General features: G+C 41.5%; 1 protein-coding gene and 1 long non-coding RNA gene across 4 annotated transcripts in view; one reads left to right on the top strand and one right to left on the bottom strand.

Annotated features, from left to right (window-relative positions):
- LOC146820763 (MFS-type transporter SLC18B1-like) overlaps positions 1-17876 on the top strand; it is a 709940-nt gene extending 692064 nt beyond the window's left edge. For both annotated transcript variants that reach the window (XM_085611552.1, XM_085611553.1), the window contains one exon: positions 16478-17876. In XM_085611552.1, coding sequence (XP_085467678.1) covers positions 16478-16523 — 46 coding nt within the window. In that variant the 3' untranslated portion in view covers positions 16524-17876. The remainder of the gene's footprint in view (positions 1-16477) is intronic.
- The window catches only part of LOC146820762 (uncharacterized), a 132667-nt gene that overhangs the window by 71827 nt on the left and 40697 nt on the right, over positions 1-20143 (bottom strand). The window lies entirely within an intron of this gene.

Genomic DNA, 20143 nt, shown 5'->3' with positions numbered 1-20143 from the left:
TAATACTGTGACACATGAAGACACAAAGAAATCATTGGGAAGCATCGGTAATGCAAATATTTGGTCCTTCTTTGAGTACAAGGAACTTACTACTAATATGAGGCAAGCAAACGATGAAGAATATGGAAGTATTCTGAAAGATATCAGAATTGGACTACTCACTGAAGCTGGCACAAAAGCATTACAGAGTCGGTTGCTACATAATTTATTTCCAAAGGAAGAAATAGTTGCAGAGAAGATATACAAGAACATTGCAGAAAAGAAAAGTGTCATCTGCTTAATGCCAACTCTACGTGAATGCTCAATATTGAATGAGGAGCTTTTGAAATTGGAAAAGGAAGATATCAGGAAATTGGAAGCAGTGGACAAAATTGAGGATGGAAGAATTACTATCACATTAACAGGCACACTGAAAAATAAATTGGATTCACTAGAGAAGAACATTTCCAAAACAGCTGGATTAGAAAAAAATCTATATGTTTGCATGAACTGTAGAGTATTTTTAAGGAGAAATTTGGATGTTGAAAAAGGTTTAGTTAATGGAGCTATGGGAAGAGTTGTGGGTTTTATTAATTATCAGAAAAAAGATGGAATTGAATGTTTAAAAATAAAATTTGATCAGATAGAAGAAGTTAAAGACATTTGTCGTTGTTCAGTTCGTTTCATGCTTGTGAAAGACTTATATGTACGTAGGAAGCAGTTTCCGTTTTCTCTAGCATATGCTGTAACTATTCACAAGTCTCAAGGATTGACTGTAGATTGTGCATTTGTGAACATTGGTTCAACTGTGTTCAAAGAAGGTATGGCATATGTTGCTTTGTCACGAGTGAAAACATTATCAGGTTTATTCATGATAGACTTTGATGACTCAAAAGTTAGTGCTGATACAAATTGTGTAAAGGAGTATAATAGATTAAGAAGAACCTATGCTCCTCATTTAGGTCAGTATCCTGTGTTGGAGAAACGTGTAGTTTCTCGTAAAAGGAGAAATGAGAATATCTGTAATGAAGATGTAGAGAGGAGGAAAAAAAAGAGGAGTGATGTAATTGCAAGCAAAAAGAAAAAGGAAAATGAAGAACAGGTTGTAGGATGTCATTTTGAAAATAGCTCTGGTGTCAACTGCTACGCTAATGTAGTGCTGAATGTTGCATTTTATCTGGAAAGTGTGCAAGAGCAGATAATAGTAAATCAGGGAAAAAGATTCTGTTCTGAGTTGAGTCTCCTTTTTCAAAAGCTGAGTAATGATAAAACTCAAATAGAAAGTGCTACTGAAATTAGAAAACTTTTAGATGTATGTTCAGGACGAACACAGTTTTCTCAAAATGTACAGCAAGACGCACAGGAATTCTTGATGTTTTTTCTTCAGGTACTGGAAGAAGAAGGGGTTCCCATTGAAAATTTATTTGGTCTCTCTTGTAAATGGGAACATAGTTGTGAAAACTGTCACAATAAATGTGGCTCTAATGTTGATTCTGAAAGGTTTATTTATTTAACATTGCCAGAAAGTAAAACAGTCACTTTTGCTAAATTAGTTAAAGATGCTAATCATAGCATGGAATGCAGTGAGTGTCAATCTGACATGTTTTCAACGTTAATTTTAAAGGAATACGGACAATATGTAATTTTAATGATGCAACGCTGTAAAGCTGATGGTTCAAAATTAGATACTTTAATAAAGAAGTTTACAGGACAGCAATTATCAATTTCAGGAAAAACTTTTGTAACAGTTGCAATAATTTTCCATGAAGGACCTACTGTTACTTCTGGACATTACACAGTTTATCTTAAATGTGAAAAAGGCTGGACACTGTGTAATGATTCCCAATTGATTTTCAAGCAACGTTTGCTTTTGATTTAGCAAATTCCTATCTAATCTTCCTGAAACCAAAATTTTAGAGAGAATTGGCAACATCTGTACAAAACAATTTTACCATTTTACTGGATTACCATTGGAATTTTCAAAAAAAATGATTTTACAAATTATCATTTGGCCTAATGGAAAGGTAACCAATTGTAATGTGGACTTTTTAAATTTTTTATGAAACTTTGGAAAACCAAAAATTTAGACAAAATCGGTAACATCTGCACAATTTAAATTTTGGAATGTTATTGGATTGCCATTGGAAATTTATTCAAAAAAGATTTTTAAAATTACTATTTGGCCATGAGGAAAGGTAAACAATTCTATTGTGGACTTATTTAATTATTAATTAATCTTTCGGAAACCAAAATGTTACAGAGAATCGGTGAGATCTGTACAATTTAAACTTTAGAATTTTATTGGATTACCATTGGAAATTTAATCAAAAAAGAATTTTAAAATTACTATTTGGCCTAAAGGAAATGGAACCAGATGTATTGTGGAGTTATTTGAGATATATTTTTGTGATTATACTTCTGAAACAAAAATGTCAGACGGTATTTTAAAGAAATAAGTATTGATATTAGTTGATATTTTTTTTAGAATATTATGCATTTCTATAATGTTATGTTTAAGTTAAAAGAGATACTGGGCTTTTTTTATACAATCTTTGAGATTGTTATTTTTTTTTTGCCCGCTGTTAAATGATGAATGCAATTGCTTTCACAATTTATAGTGAAATGCAATATATTCTGAAAACAGCAAAAAAAAGGCAAATTTTTTTTTGAAAAATATGTAAATATGTGTACTGTATTATAAAATGTTTTATTAAATATTAATACTTTTTTCTTTTTTTTCAGATTGAGATAGAAAATTTTCGAAAACTTGAACCATTTTTAAAGCAATTAAAATTAAATTTAAATTAATAAATAATTTTTTGAGTGGGTATGGTAACTCAAAAATTTCATGGTCCCTTTTTTCAACTTCTCCACAATCACATTTTCAGTTTTTCATTGTAGTCTCTCAAGGACCTTGTAATGTGATAATTGATTTTTAGTGTTTTTTTTAAAGTTAAAAGGTAAGGTTGGCTCTTAAAAGAGCCGTTGTGTTCATGCAGGGACAGAGGAAAAAAAGAATGGGAATATTAGTCGGAACGACAAATGTGCTGATCTATTTTATTGTTCACTAGGGAAACACTGGTCTCCCTATGACAAATTAGATCATGACAAGTGGCGCACCGTATTTCAACCCTCACAAACCGATGGTTGATTTCCAGAGGACGAGAAAAAGGAGATGCTCCCCCCACAGATGACGGGCTCACCTGACCTGCCGAAGATGGACTCGGCCCTGCAGATGATGGACCAGGCTGAGCTGCTGTGGATGTGCTTGGTTGACTTACTGAAGGGTTACCTTCAGTATGTCGAGCATGTGTCCTTCTGTGTACATCTTTAAGGTGTCTCAACATGGTGTGATTCCCGAAGGAATACTTCCTGTTGGGATTCCCTCTTGAAAGTACACGGCCACACAGCTTACAAGTCACTAAGGGTGCATTTACCTTTTTCTTGTCCTCTGGAAAAGTAAAATACTCCCATATGAAAGAGGTCTTTTGTTTCCTCCTTCTCTGCCTCAAGGTAGTGCTGCTAGCCTCACTCTCAGAAGGGCTCTGCTGTTCTGCCATCGTATCACAAAGACAACCCAGCTCCTTCTCCTAAGGGATCACAAGCAGAAATGAGGGGAATGGGTGTGGTGTAGGAGAGTTCTAGAACTGAAAGTAGTTTCAACCAATCAAAAGTTGTGTTTCATGATCACATGACCCACCGTGCGCGTACGTTACGCTTACGGTACGCTTACGGAGCGCTTACGGCAAAAGTACGCATGCGCGTAAAAAAGACACGCGCATGCGCAAAACAGGCACGCCCCTTCACTTCCGCGTAACGTGCGCGTGCAGCGTACGCGTTACGCGCTGTGCGCGCGTGACGTGCGTCTACGCAAATTGCGTAAATGAACGCAAACAGCGTAGAAATCTAACGTAATGAAAGCAAGACGTGCGCTTACCGTACGCCACGTTAAAAAAAAATGTAAAAAAAAAAAAAAGGACAAAAAAAAACAATATGTTATACTAATAAATCTTACCTGTTTATTTTCTAAAAATAGTAAAAAAAAACATATTGTAGAATTTTTAAAATTTAACCATAGTCTTTAAAAAAGGATAGAAAATTAAAATAAAAATATGTAAAAAAAATAAATAAAAAAAAAAATAAAATTAGCATTTAAAAAACCTTGCAAATTCACTGAAAAAACCATGGGTTTCACACACGTTATAGTTAGGAATTAGCATTTAAAAAACCTTGCAAATTCACTGAAAAAACCATGGGTTTCACACACGTTATAGTTAGGAATTAGCATTTAAAAAACCTTAGAAATTCAATGAAAAAACCAAAGGTTTCACACGTTATAGTTAGCTGGACATTTCACTCGTAAAAAACCAATGAAATTTCCCCGTTATAGTTAGTTCAGCTAACTATAACTCGCGCGCCCGCAATGCACTACTGATGACGTCACATATTACATCACTCATGACATGGTCACTGACATCACTCATGACATCACTGATGACATCTCATGCCCGTGACGAAGGAGTGTCCTACTCCGAAACGCGTCGGACGTTTGTGTCTGCAATAAACCTGCACTAAAAATAGAGGCCACGGCTCCTGTGTGATTCCTTCGTTATATCTGGAAAGGATTGCGCCGGATTGTACGTGTGAGAGTTTTGGGGGTGGCTACCCCAGCCGTGAGCCCGCCGGATCAGAGGCTTGGGAACAGCTACAAACTTTGTGTATATATATATATATATATATATATATATATATATATATATATATATATATATATATATATATATATATATATATATATATATATATATATATATATATATATATATATTATCTACTGGCGGTCGCCAGTAGATAGTTATAGTTAGGACCGTGTTTCCATAGGAAATCTCAAAATTCTATTTTGAATAACTTTGGCGCCGGTTGACGAATCTTCGTGAAATTTTCAAAACTAATGGGGCGCTCCGCTCAGCTCCTACCCTGAAAGTCTCGGGGGAAGCGTCAAGCGGGGGCCGAGAAAAAAGGGGGGTCCCAAAACGCGTTTTCCCCATGCATTTTCCCATAGGACCTTTAGTCGAAGGTACAGCCCGAACGGCTGAACAGAATTACTTGAAATTTGGCAGAGAGGTAGTCCTCAGGTCAGGTATGTGCCTTTTGCATATATGGAGTCAATCTGTTCAGTAGTTCCTGAAAAAATTGCAGTTAAAAGCACATACATATCTATAGCCGCGCACCGTGCGCGCACCCTAACGTGCGCAAGCGTAATTCTGATTGGTTGTTACATGTCAGTCAACGTTCGAATCGGTCGAAATCAGGAAGTGTCGGCCGCCATTTTGTTTGTTTTCAGTGCGAGAGTGGAAAAGGAAGTGGCGAACGTGAAAAGGGGGCAGGGTAGAGAGTTCCTGACCCCCTAGCCTTTGTCAGGGGGTCCCTGAAGGACCCCGAAGGCAGAAAAATACATTTAAATTTATTTTTTTTAAATCGCGGGGGTGCGCGCACCGTGCGCGCACGGTGAAAAACCATAAAAAAAAAAAATTTAATACGTAGTTTATTGTAAAATAAATATATAAAAAAATAATAATACATACATAACTTAGCATTTAAAAAAACGTACAAATTCACTGAAAAAACCATAGGTTTCACACACGTTATAGTTAGGAATTAGCATTTAGAAAACCTTGCAAATTCACTTAAAAAACCATAGGTTTCACACATGTTATAGTTAGGTGGATATTTCACTCGTAAAAAACCAATGAAATTCCACTGTTATAGTTAGTTCAGATAACTATAACTTGCGCGACCGCCACTCTATCACAAGGATGATGTCATCAGTGATGTCATGAGTGATGTCACTGACCATGTCATGAGTGATGTAATATCTGACGTCATCAGCAGAGGATTGCGGTCGCGTGAGTTATAGTTGCCTGCACTAACTATAACGGGGGAATTTCAATGGTTTTTCACGAGTGAAATGTCCAGCTAACTATAACATGTGTGAAACCTATGGTTTTTTAAGTGAATTTGCAAGGTTTTTTAAATGCTAATTCCTAACTATAACATGTGTGAAACCTATGGTTTTTTCAGTGAATATATATATATATATATATATATATATATATTACCTACTGGCGGTCGCCAGTAGGTAGTTATAGTTAGGACCTATTTTCTATAGGAAAAGCGTTTTTTGATTTGCCAATATCTTTAGCGCCCTTTGACTAATCTTCGTGAAATTTTCCAAAAAATAGGGCTGGACCGCTCAGTTTGTGTGTTTAAAGTTTCCGGGTGATTCGTCAAGTGGGGCTGAGAAAAAAGGGGGGTCCCAAAGCGCGTTTTATCCATGTTATTTTACATAGGAAACTTTATTACAGGCTACAGTCCGACCTGCTGAACGGAATTACACCAAATTTGGCTAAAAGGTAGGTCTTGGTTTAGAGTGCACCCTTTTTTAAATGATGTATATCTGTTCAGTAGTTGCTGAGCAATTAAAAAAATTAAAATATCGATATCCGAGCACCGTGGAGTCGCGACTGCTCCAGGGCACAAGCTTCACTCTGATTGGCTGCCAACATTGCCAACCAGGAAGGTTTGGCAGCCATCTTGTGACTCGGTAACGGATTCACAAAAAAAGAGTAAATAAAAAGGTGAAAAACAAGAAAAGGGGTCAGGGTACAAATACCCTGAACCTCTAGGTGTGTTCAGGGGGTCCCACAAGGATCCCCAGGGCCAAAAAAAGCATGTAAAAAAAAAAAAAAAAAACGGCCAAATTTGCGCTGGGGTCGCGAATCCATCCGATACAATAAAAAACAAACAACGCGTGGGCTACTGCGCTTTGTTGTATTTAAGCCCCCGGGTGGGCCAGGTCCCGGGGGCATGCCTAATTATGTTCTCTACCCCCATAATAGTGATGCAATTTTTGTGAGCGTGCCTTGTAGCCGGGCTGGCTTCACCCTGGCGTTGGCAGGTGATATGATCTGCCAGTGGGCGTGTAATGTCCACCAGGCTGCAAACCTTGTCCAGGTAGCATTGCTGCAGTCGCACTATAGCACCCCACAGGGAGACACAGAGGATCAGAGGGGCTGCTGAATGGGAATCAAAGGCCCGGACAGTGCACTACAAGGGTGTCTTTTCGCAGACAAAGAGCCCCCCCCGGCCAATTGTGTCTGAATTAGCACTACTGAGAAAGCGACCCTGACGGGGCACATTTACATAAACACGTTCGCCCTACAGAATCTGAAAGCAGGCCGCACTGGCGGCCTTTGAACTGCCCATGTCCGGGGCCGGAAGCGTGGGAAGGCAGGACTGGCTTCTTTGGAAAACATATTCCGTCACAGCAGCCCCTTCAGCAACAGTGTCCGATTCCACTGAGCGCTGGAGCTCCCAGTATCCGTGAACGACGCCTCCTTGTCAAAGCGCCCTAACCGGAAGTACAGCGAGTCTAACCTCCTGACTTCCAGGGCATTTCTCCATCTGCCCTGGCAGGGGCCATATTGAGTATAATTGGTCCATCTCGACAGGAAAGTTTGAGTCGAAGTTGGAACACTCCGTCCACACATATGCCCAGCCTTCCCTGCGACCCGGGCAGAAGGACCAGACTTCAGTGTTTTCTGTGAAGAGCGCCTTCCTTTTCTGGCTGGCGCAGAAGGTGGTGGTGTCAACAGGTGGATATCAAACTAAGTGGGGGACAGTGACAGATGAGGGGATGTCGGACAAGAGGGCCGCCAAGAGCACATTAACATCATAAATGGCCTGGCACCTGCTGCCCCCGCCACCTAGGAGCGGGGCAACCAAGTTACAGGGCCCGCTACCAACACTTCTGTTTTTGATTGTCAGATAACGTCATTATATTGTCACTAAACTCACAGTCTTTGTGCATTCATTGATCTTGTGCTGACAGAAAAACTGCCATGGTCGACGAATGCGCCACGTCCACCTTCTCCGACTTACAGTTACCGAGAGGTGCTCGGGCTAGTCTTTTGTTGTGTGGGCAGAAGCCTCTTTCCGCTCAGACTTTTCTATAAAGACAACATACTACCAAAAAAACACACTACGTCAAGCATGCCGCCTATCGCAGGCACCACAGCCCCACCGGCTCTTGTGTAGGTTTTTCAAAAACGTGCAATTTGTATTTAGCTGGGAATAAATAGCTCTGTGTGCTCCTGCACCTGCTGCCGGGAGGTCAAGTAGCAGGTCAAAGGTAGTAAGAAATCCCGAAGGGGCCCATTCAGAATGTCACCCTTCCAAGATCAATAAAACTCAGAACTTTTGATGTGGGTTAATACTTTGAACTCTGTTCCCTGAAGCTATCTTTCTTGCGCTATATTTAACCGTGTGCTTTGCCCTTTTCAATAAGCAACGAAGCTCGCAGCGCTTTACTGCTCCGCGAGGTGTGGAACTCGGAAAGTATTGGTGCTGTCAGAGCAAAGCAGGGACTGCTCCTCCTGCGCCCAACGGAAATGTGTTTCTAATGGAAAGTGAGCCGCTAGATACCAACAAAAAAAATCCCGCTCAAACGGCGCAGACGGCGCTGCCTCGAGCGTCCTCATTTACTGAGCAAGTCAAAAATGCTACGCGCCTGTGAAGTACACTGGGCACTCGCTAACCCATATACCAGACTGTAGCTACGCCCTCTATAAAACCTCATCATTCAATGAAAACGTATTTAGCTGGATAAAGTTGTTGAAAATATTATGTTGAACAGTACAGTAAAGTATTCGGTAGAATGTCGCCTGCAGCAAACTAAATGGAAACTAGTGACTTATCTCTGCACAGTATTTTGTGCCAAAGATTTTTGTCTTCAAATAGCCATTTTAAAAGTGCTCTAATCTGCAAGATTGGGATTTTGAAAAGCGGCTCAATGTAATGTTTATCGAATAGTCGACAGCTGCTGTTATTAGTTGACATTGGAATATCGCTATCATTGTGTAATTTCATGACATTTTCCAAGAAATAAATCAAGAATTTAAAGTGAAAGTAACCGGAAGTAAAACATTGCGCCTAGATTCCTGAATGTCTATAATCTATGAGCATCGAGGTCTCGGTTTGCACAAATTGGGCTATAGCCAAGTACGTTCATTCACTTGGCTTAAACTAGAATTAATATTCTTCTGCGGCGCATTCGGAAATGGTCTGATAGAGATGATGTTTGTTTTTTCACAGTAATGGATGTGCCACATTTGCCATATAATCCAACATCTGCTGCACGCTTTGCAGATTTTATCAAAAAAAGAATGTGTCACTCATGCGCTGTCCCCGTCTCCAGACCCAGGGTGGGACCAGTACCAGGCTCGCAGTGCCATTCCCCTTACCCTTAGGGTTGGCCCAGTGCCAGGGCTGGGTATTATTTCCTCCAGCCCCTTGAGCCCCAGAGAATACCCTTTGTATGAGTTGGGTGTCCCTCCTTCAGCCCAAAGGATATGCCCAATGCCAGTTTTTCCAAGGTCCCTCTCTTCAGCTGCTTTCGGGAACCACTTTCCAGTCTTTCATTTCCTTTCCCTGTGCACTGGATGGGCCCAGTGATGAACGTGTAGTGCCCATCCCTGCAGCCCAGAGAGCGGTTCACCAGCCATGCTTTTGTGCCCTCCCCTCCGCCAACTCACAGGGTAGGTGACCTGTGCTACTTGCACTGCCCCTCTTCACCCCCAGGCTGGGCCAAGTGCCAGACTTGCAGCGCCCCCAGCAGTCAGGGCCAGTCACTCCATCCCCCAACGAAGACAGTGTATAAGACCTATCGAGTCCTTCGCTCAGACCAAACCTTGCACCCTCTAACAGGCCTACAGCACTCCATACCCCCTCTAACTCAAGGGATGCTCCTGTGCCAGCCCTGCAGCCCCCCCTGCCAGAGTTGCAGTGGCCCTCACTACAGTCCCCACATCAGGTACGTCAGGATATCCCGGTGCCTTGGGTTATCTTTGCTTACCCGTGCATCCCCCTGCTACCGGCGCCGTGGGCTTTCTCATCCAGTCATAGGCTTGTTGCCCCTACCTGTGCACCTCTGGCGAGTCCTGCCGCTGCTGGAGGTGCCCGGGCAGCAACCCCGGACAGGGCGGCCCAGTGTGGTACTCTACTTTGGTGGAGCTGTAGCCCAGGCTGCCCCCGCAGGATGGGTTCAGGTAGGCCGGGTGACTCCATTCTTCCCTCGGAGGGGTGCTTTCTGCACTTTTCTTGCCTTTTCTGCAGGTCTCTTCCCTCTTTCTGCACGTCTGTTGCCTCTTTCTGCACCTCATTTGCTTCTTTCTGCACCCCTGTTGTCTCTTTCTGCACTCGTCTTCCCTTTTTCTGTACCTTTCCTGACTGTTTTTGCATCTCACTTGCCTCTTTCTGCACTTTTCCAGCTTCTTTCTACACCTCTGTTGCTTCTTCCAGCAACTCTCTTGCCTCTTTCTGCACTTCTCTTGCCTGTTTCTGCACCTCTGTTACATCTTTCTGTACCTCTTTTGCCTGTTTCCGCAACTCTTTTGTCTTCTTCTGCAATTCTGTTGCTTCTTTATGCATGTTTCTTTCTTTTTCTGCACTTCTCTTGACCTCATTCTACAAATCTCATATACTTTCTGCACCTCTTTCCGCACGTTTGTTGCCTATTTCTGTACCTCATTTGCTTCTTTCTGCACTCATCTTCCATCTTTCTGCACCTTTCCTGCCTGCTTTTGGATCTCACTTGCATCTTTCTGCACTTTTCTTGCTTCTTTCTACACCTCTTGCTTCTTTCAGCAAATCTATTGCCTCTTTGTGCACTTCTCTTGCCTGTTTCTGCACCTCTCTTGCTTCTTTTTGCACCTCTGTTGGCTCCTTCTGCACCTCACTTGCTCCTTTCTAAACTTCTCTTGCCTTTTTGTGCAACCCTATTGCTTCATTCTGTACTTTCCATGCTTCTTTCTGCACCTGTCTTGCTTCTTTCTGCACCCCTGTTCTCTTTATGTACCTCTTTTGCCTCTTTCTGCACTTTTCTTGCCTTTTTCTGCACCTCTCTTCCCTCTTTCTGCACGTCTGTTGCCTCTTTCTGCACCTTATTTGCTTCTTTCTGCACCCCTGTTGTCTCTTTCTGTTCTCGTCTTCCCTCTTTCTGTACCTTTCCTGCCTGTTTTTGCATCTCACTTGCCTCTTTCTGCACTTTTCCTGCTACCTTCTACACCTCTGTTGCTTCTTCCAGCAATTCACTTGCCTCTTTCTGCACTTCTCTTGCCTGTTTCTGCACCTCTGTTACATCTTTCTGTACCTCTTTTGCCTGTTTCCGCAACTCTTTTGTCTTCTTCTGCAATTCTGTTGCTTCTTTATGCATGTTTCTTTCTTTTTCTGCACTTCTCTTGACCTCATTCTGCAAATCTCATGTACTTTCTGCACCTCTTTCCGCACGTCTGTTGCCTATTTCTGTACCTCATTTGCTTCTTTCTGCACTCATCTTCCATCTTTCTGCACCTTTTCTGCCTGCTTTTGGATCTCACTTGCATCTTTCTGCACTTTTCTTGCTTCTTTCTACACCTCTGTTGCTTCTTTCAGCAAATCTATTGCCTCTTTGTGCACTTCTCTTGCCTGTTTCTGCACCTCTCTTGCTTCTTTTTGCACCTCTGTTGGCTCCTTCTGCACCTCACTTGCTCCTTTCGAAACTTCTCTTGCCTTTTTGTGCAACCCTATTGCTTCATTCTTTACTTTCCATGCTTCTTTCTGCACCTGTCTTGCTTCTTTCTGCACCCCTGTTCTCTTTATGTACCTCTTTTGCCTCTTTCTGCACTTTTCTTGCCTTTTTCTGCACCTCTTCTCCCTCTTTCTGCACGTCTGTTGCCTCTTTCTGCATCTTATTTGCTTCTTTCTGCACCCCTGTTGTCTCTTTCTGTTCTCGTCTTCCCTCTTTCTGTACCTTTCCTGCCTGTTTTTGCATCTCACTTGCCACTTTCTGCACTTTTCTTGTGCCTTTCTCCACCTCTGTTGCTTCTTTCAGCAATTCTCTTGCCTCTTTGTGCACTTCTCTTGCCTGTTTTTGCACCTCTCTCGCCTCTTTTTGCACCTCTGTTGGCTCTTTCTGCACCTCAATTGCTCCTTTCTACACTTCTCTTGCCTCTTCCTGCACCCCTGTTGCTTCACTCTGCACTTTCCATGCTTCTTTCTGCACCTGTCTTGCTTCTTTCTGCACCCTTGTTGTCTCTTTATGTACCTCTTTTGCCTCTTTCTGCACTTTTCTTGCCTTTATCTGCACCTCTCTTCCCTCTTTCTGCACGTCTTTTGCCTCTTTCTGCACCTCATTTGCTTCTTTCTGCACCCCTGTTGTCTCTTTCTGCACTCGTCTTCCCTCTTTCTGTACCTTTCCTGCCTGTTTTTGCATCTCACTTGCCTCTTTCTGCAACGTGGATGTCATCAGTGATGTCATTTGAGATGTCATCAGTGATGTCACTGACCATCTCATGAAGGATGTAATATGTGACGTCATCAGCAGTGCATTGCGGGGACGCGAGTTATAGTTAGCTGAACTAACTATAACGGACTAATTTCTCTGGTTTTGTACGAGTGAAATGTCCAACTTACTATAACGTCCCTGAAACCTGTGGTTTTTTCAGTGAATATATATATACATAGACATATATATCCAACAACAGTTAGCCCACAAAATGGAAGAGGCCACCAGCAGATCAATATTTTCGTAAATTTATTAGTGGCACCTTGCAGGCATTCAGCTTCGAGGAAACAAGCATCCACATAATCTGGCCAAACGCGTTTCAGGAAATTCATCCTTTCATCAGTGGCACATCACGCTGAATGGAAAAACAATGTTCAGCCGTACACCTGTATTTGAAGCAAGTTCCCACCCCTGTGGGCGTGGCCTTTTTCAAAGCCTTCTGGGTCTTGTAGTGGCGGCATGTATTTCTCCAGTGAGTCAGCTTTCCCTCAGCAAATATTCAACAAAAATAAAAAAACAAGTGGGATGATGCGAGGTCCAACAAGGTGATTGCCATGCTTTGTAGGTGTCACCACAAAAGCCAGCACCAATCGGGCGCGGACAACTGCCTCCCATGCTGCCAATGCCACTACAGCACCGGCACAGACCCACTCTCAGGCGGTGGGCCTCTTCCGAAGGCCAGACTTAGCCATAACATATCCAACAACAGTTAGCCCACAAAATGGAAGAGGCCACCATCAGATCAATATTTCGTAAATTTATTAGTGGCACCTTGCAAGCATTCAGCTTCGAGGAAACAAGCATCCATATAATCTGGCCAAACGTGTTTCAGGAAATTCATCCTTTCGTCAGTGGCACATCACGCTGAATGGAAAAACAGTGTTCAGCCGTACACCTGTATTTGAAGCATGTTCCCACCCCCGTGGGCATGGCTTTTTTCAAAGCCTTCTAGGTCTTGTAGTGGCAGCATGTATTTCTCCAGTGACTCGGCTTTCCCCCAGCAAATATTCAACAGAAATGAAAAACCAAGTGGGATGATGCGAGGTCCAACACGGTGATTGTCACACTTTTGTAGGTGTCACCTTGAAAGCCAGCATCACTCCGTCGCCGACAACTGCCTCCCATGCTGCCGATGCCACTAAAGCACCGGCACAGGCCCGCTCTCAGGCGGTGGGCCTCTTCTGACGGCCGGAATTATGAAAACGATATAATCATCTACGCAACATGGTTCAGAATAAAGCAACACAACAAAGAGTCTAGGTCAAAGCTGCTAAAGAGGGCTGTAAAAAACAGGAACCCAGCAACCAACAAAGCAAAAAAGGGAAGAGCGACAACAGTGAAAGTGACGTGTCGGTGATCTCTGAACAGGCAGGAGCAAAAAACAACATTTTAAAGCAATTTACCTTGATGTCACAAGAAAGAATCTCAGCCCAAAACAAACAGAGTGCCAAAAGCTACCGAGTTCGAGTTTGAGGAGGCAGAGGAGACGCAAAAGCAAATCCCAGATTACGAGAAGATTTGGAAATCCCAGTGGGAAGCAGAACAAGAGGGCAAAAGAAAACAAAGTAATGGATCCCAGAACAGTAATCAACCTATCAGGTCGAAACCTCAGCATAGATGAGACTGAAGTTCTTTCTTTGGGGTTATCTTTCTGACCCACCACTGACTTAGACTACACACAAGGCCGCATCAATCTTTTCCAATTCACATGAAAACTAAGACGGAAGAAATGGTTTGCCACCAGAGTTTCTGATACACCAGACAATACAAATGAGGTACCTAGTAATATCAATGTTGGGGATATTGAATTATTACATACTATGAATGAGCTTGAAGGGGACCCAGGGTTTATACAGGATCCCTATTTAAACCTGATTAATGAAAATATCATATTAGATCTTAGCCACGGTAGTGGTTTCAAACCGAAGTCAATTTTTTTGCCACAGTTAGCGAATAAGGAGATTGATGTGTTTGAAGAGGGCATGATTCAGGAGCTGAAAAATTGTGTAAAAAGAAAAAATATAGTGCAAATAACATCACAGGTGCACATATACAGGCTCTTAAGAATGATAAAAGCATAGTTGTCAAAAAATCAGATAAAGGAGGAAATGTTGTGGTGTTGTCAAAGGAAATGTATCAAAAGGAAGGTGACTGGCAGCTTAATCATAAAGACATATATGAAATAAGCACTAAAGTGAAATATGAAACTGCAAATAGGGTTATCAAGAGCAACTAGGGGAATGGAGAGAGAGAGAGGTCTCCTAGAGTGGGAGGAATATGAATTTTTGAAATGCAATCTCCCCAAATTACCTGCCTTGTATTTACTACCTAAATTGTGCAATGACAGCCAAACCACCCCAGGTAGACCTATAGTCTTGTCTAGAGGAAGCTGCTTGGAAAGTACATCACAGTATGTTGATTTTTATCTCCAACCATTGGGAGGAATTGGTTCAAGGCCTTCCGTCTTTTATCCAAGACAATGGTGATTTTTTGAGCTGTATCAATAACAGTGAGTGGAATGATGATTTTTACTCATGTGTCTTGACGTGAATAGTTTCTACACTTGCATTCCACATAAACTAGGAATTAAAGCATGTTGCCATTTTCTAAGAAACAGATCATTATCATACCTGTTTCATACAGAAATGTTGATCAACAAGATGAATACGTGCCTAACCCAGAACTTTTTCACCTTTAACAGACAAATATATAGACAAACACCAGGAACTGCTATGGGGACCTGCTTTGCCCCCGGCTTTGCAGGTCTTTACCTCAGCTGGTGGGAGGAGCAGGTAGTAAGCAGCATAGACCTGTTCACTGAGCATGTGACATTGTGGGTACGATTTATTGACGATATCTTCTGTATCTGGACGGGCAGTATTGATGAAGCAAAGACGTTTGTGGAGATTTTAAACAACAACACACTCAATCTCAAAATTTGCAGCCAACTTGACAAAGAGACCACTGAGTTTCTGTATTTGAGATTCAAAGTCAATGAAAAACACCTTGACAGCCATTTGTTTAGAAAGGAGACAGCAGGAACTAGCTTACTGCACGCTCAGAGTTGCCACCCAGAGAAATTGATTAGGAGTGTCCCTCTGCCTGAGCTATTAAGAGCAAAACGCAATTGTAGCACAAAGGATGGCTATGACAAAGAGAAATTCATAATGGATGAGAGGTTTCAAAGCAGAGGGTACACACAAACCATGATTACTAAAGCATGTGTAGAGGCAGAGAAGCGAGACAGGAATGAATTACTGATACAGAAAGAGACAGCTAGGAATGACTCTGAAAATAAAATCAGGTTTAGCACAACTTCCAACAGGCAATATAAACTAGTGAGGAAAGGTTTAGATACATTCTGGAATGTATTGAAAACAGACACAGATTTGATTTCATACATAGAGGATTATCCTCAGATTACATACAGAAAAGCCAAATTGCTTAAAGACATCATCTGTCGAACCCCCAATACTCCTGAAACAAAACGCACCAACACCCAAGGGTTTTATACATGTGGCAGGTGTAAAGCTTGTAAGTACAGCCACAATCGCAAGGAGATTAAACTATCACCTGAATGCCAACCCTTTAGAATAACTAAACATGTATCGTGTAATACTGATCATGTGGTGTATGCTCTCAGATGCCCACATGAGAAATATTACATAGGGAGCATAATACACAAGGCCAAAAAATGGCTTCTTGAACACTTAAGGGTGATTAAAAATGATGACAAACAATATCCCATTGCTAGGCACTTCAAAACTCAACACAACCAGAACAGTAATCTCCTATCCTTTTGTGTTCTGGACACCATCCCAATGAGAGAGAGAGGGGGTGGCCGTGTTCAGGAGCTTAGGCGCCTTGAATCAAGGATGATAATACAATATCATACTATGCACCCTATAGGACATATTGGCGATGAAGCACTGGCGGTACATGTGGGATGAATTATAACCAGATCCGCAACGTACAACAATAAGCTGCAAACTAAAAGATCCTCTAGATTTTAATGAATGTTTTTATTCTCACTACCGTTGGTTTATATTGATTTGGTGCACAAATTATGCTGTTTCACTTTAGATTTAACTTGTATTTTTTGCATATTTTTTGCAGATTTCCATATGATGATTGTGATGCAAGTGGAAGGCAAAATGAGTAAAAGATATCTTTAATTGGAAGCGGAAACTATCACAGATGATGGGATACACTCTTTGATCGATAGGAAGAACTGTCACATACACAATAATACAAGCCCACAAGGGGTTAAGTTCTAGTACACCACAAAAGACAGAATGAAGTTGGTTATGCCCACTTGGTCGACATGGAATGCAATGACTAAGTGAGAAAAACCTCCCGGGGTCCGTTGCTAGGACAAAAAGTGTGTATTAAGCAGGGGGCTTTATGATATCGTAAAATACTTAACAATTATATGCAAATCAGCTTTGGCCTGATGCAAAAGGGACATTTAATCTCAAACTAGTACATGCCATCTGAAAGGAAAAAAAACACAAATGCAGAGCAATTCCAGGCTAACTGGACCTCATTAATGGGGATCAGAATAAGGCCCATGGCACAATGAGCTACAGCATCCCCATCTTAATGCACCTATTGTGAAATATACTTAGGCAATCTCACTTGGAAAAACAAAAGATTGATGAATGGAGTGCTTGAATTAATGTAGGCCATCTGCAATTAATTTGAATTTCATTCAAGTTCAAAGTCTTTTGCTGACTGTGCCACTAAAGACAGTGACCAATCAAATGCTAATCTATGTTGGTCATCTTCGTGTGGGAGCAGCTAAGTCTTGTTTTTCTCATTGAAGCACCATATATGCACACTGACAGAGAGCTATATTATTTTTTACTATGGTTGAGGAAAGGGAGGGTCATCTTAATCCTGGCAAAGCTCCACCTCTTGTGAATCCTGGCCCCTCCCTCAAATTAATACTGGTGTTAAATAGCATATTAAATTCGTTACAATTGTATATACACTATTTTTTATAATGTCTGTGGAAATGGCATCTTAGTTGATAATTGTGGAATGCTTTGTCTACCTCAAGAAGCCTTTGTGACTCCATACTCACCTTCAACATTTCCTTGGTGTTCATGCATGGTGCATCCAGATAGGTCAGACAAAATATGCATTCAAATACTGTGGGACAAGCTTGGTTTCTGTGATCCGGGTGAATGCCCGAAACAAGGCCTCAAAGACTGCCAGAAAAATAAAAGTCTGTTCTGTCTAACTGTACATTTATGGTATTGACATACCTGAAAAGAAATCCATTCTACCAGAAAAGCCAAGGAGGAGTAGCCCTCTAATATTTTGTTAGGAAGAGCATGCCCCTGTCTTGTTCTGTGCTTCAGATGGCATAAACCTATTGTTTCCCCATCCATGAACTATGGATAACAGAGGGCTGATGTGTACTTAACCCTCTTTAATTTATGCAATTGGAACATCTACTCATAAATTGAGAAAACTCTGTAGGCCTTGCAAGGGTTACAGAAAGAACTATAAAAATACCACTACAGTACAACACAGACCGGGTAGGGACATAAAGTCTGTACCACCTGAAGTCAAAAAAGGGACAAGGACATACACCTTCTAGCATGTGTCTTTTTTTTACATTTTCCTCTGTGCAACAGGATGCTTCATTCCTGCATCACTCACTGATGCCACTGTTACATTACACATGCCAACCTTTCCCTTACACACAATGCATGCGCCAGGTTCATGAAGTTAAAGGAGAGGGTGGGCAAAAGCTTTGAATACCTTTTGACACATTCTAATACCGCACATTTAAAAAAATGTTATGCTGCTCAGAACAATGAGCACATCAATTTTACATAAAATGAGCAGAACTTTATCATGTCATAAAGAAAATACACAAATAATTTCTCAGAAGTGCATTCAACACCCCAAAGATTTCACAAAATTCTCAACCAGTCGCTTGCATCTGTTGATTAAAATGATGCATAGTGCATAATTGTGCTTGGTGTCCTCAGAAAAATGGGAATAATTCTTGTAATGGGTGCTCCCTTTCTCCACTCCTAGTTTCATAATAGAAATGGCCTGATGAAGGTTTAAACTTACCACAGCTGAAATACAAACAGTGAACGAAATTTCTTGCTTTCTTCATGATGTATAGAAAGTGTTCTAGGATGAAACCCTCAGAGTACTTCATTACAGCTACTGTGAGGTGACAACAAACGTACACAACTCTGCCTGTTTGCACAGCAGAGGTGGAAGCCCTGTGGTGCCTTTGAACTGACAACACACAGCAGTGGTGCTAGTCCTATAGTGTCCTTGAAAGTGAGAATCACAACAGACAGACCTGAGCCCTGGGAGGTTTTTTGAATTAAGATGGATGGCACAACAGAGCGACTGGAGCCCTAGAGTGACCTTCAAACTGGCACAGGGGGCACACTGAGATTTTAAGAGTATGTTTTTCAGTTCCTTTTTGAAGTCCAGGTGGTGTTCCTTGTGTGAGATTCTAGGAAATGGACAGCCAACAATGAGCCTCACAGTCTGAAGGGAGGTTATTTTTTCATTCAGTGATCTCACTGTAGTACATGGTTACTGAGGTACCAGTTACAAAAGGCCACACTTATTACAAGGATTACCCATTAGTTTCATAGGTCCTATGGCAGGGAGCATCAATCTTAAACTTTGAGGTTGTAATATGAGACTGACATGGAAGGGGGTTGTGGCTAAGAAATAACAATATATTACAGGAACAGTACCAAATGTAAGGTCAATTCTAGCAGAAATTATATGAAGCAGTGACACGATTGAAAATGTCTGAGCAAGGAGGGCAAAGAAAAGTACTAAGTGGGAAGACTGAAGCTGACAACCAGATTGAATTGTATATTCCTGAGAAGCAGGCAATGGTAAGGCTGATGGAGCCTGCAGTTTATTTGCTGTTAAACTGTAAGTGGCAGAACTAAACAGTTGAAATCTTATAGTTTAAAACACTTCTGTACTCTCCTAACCGGTGACCTACATATATGGGTGTCACTAACCGAATGTAACTAATATCTTGGATTCTGTGATCCTTGCCCTACCAGTGTCAAAACAGGCCTTAATCCATTCCCCATCTCTCACCGTCTTCCCTAATGGGAAGGCATCTCTCAAATACATGTAAACTTTTTGTGACCTCAAATGACGTGCTGTAGGCACAAAATCCCACCAGTATGTGGAATGGTCTCTATCTCAAAAAGTCCTATGAGGTTGCTGAACACCATGTTGAGAAGCCAGCAAGCTCTGCCATTACTTTGCAGCCAACAGTTTCCAGGTTTGTGAACTCTGACAGCTGAACAAGATGGTGAGAGATCAGTTATCAATAAAGAACAGGCTGCTTTCCAAACAACAATCCCTAATATCACATCTGCAGACCATAATCTTTAATTTAGTGAACTGTAACATCTATACCAGAGGATGGGTAATAGCTGTTTTAGAAGACAAACTGGTGGCAAAAATCCCTGCTCCTGATGTGTACTGATACAGTTGGTAGACCATAAGCTCAATACTTATCAGTAAACCTTGAATAATAGGTGTGTCAGAAGATAGGTGGCCTGTGCAGCCCAAGGTGCATAGCATGTATGTGTTTGATGCACGGAGTAACTGCAATGCAGCGAAGAACACTTAAATTATTTATTAACTTTTTATCACAAGTGCACACATGGTGTAAAGCCATCACAAAGCATTATGTCAATTTACTTACTTTTACTTACCTTACTTTCTGGCACAGCACAAAATTACACAGTACAAGTGCTCACACCA

Source organism: Triturus cristatus, chromosome 6 (assembly GCF_964204655.1).
Source record: "Triturus cristatus chromosome 6, aTriCri1.1, whole genome shotgun sequence".
Classification (NCBI taxonomy): Eukaryota; Metazoa; Chordata; class Amphibia; order Caudata; family Salamandridae; genus Triturus; species Triturus cristatus.
Note: the sequence above shows the minus strand (reverse complement) of the source record. Positions and strands in the feature narration are given on the sequence as shown.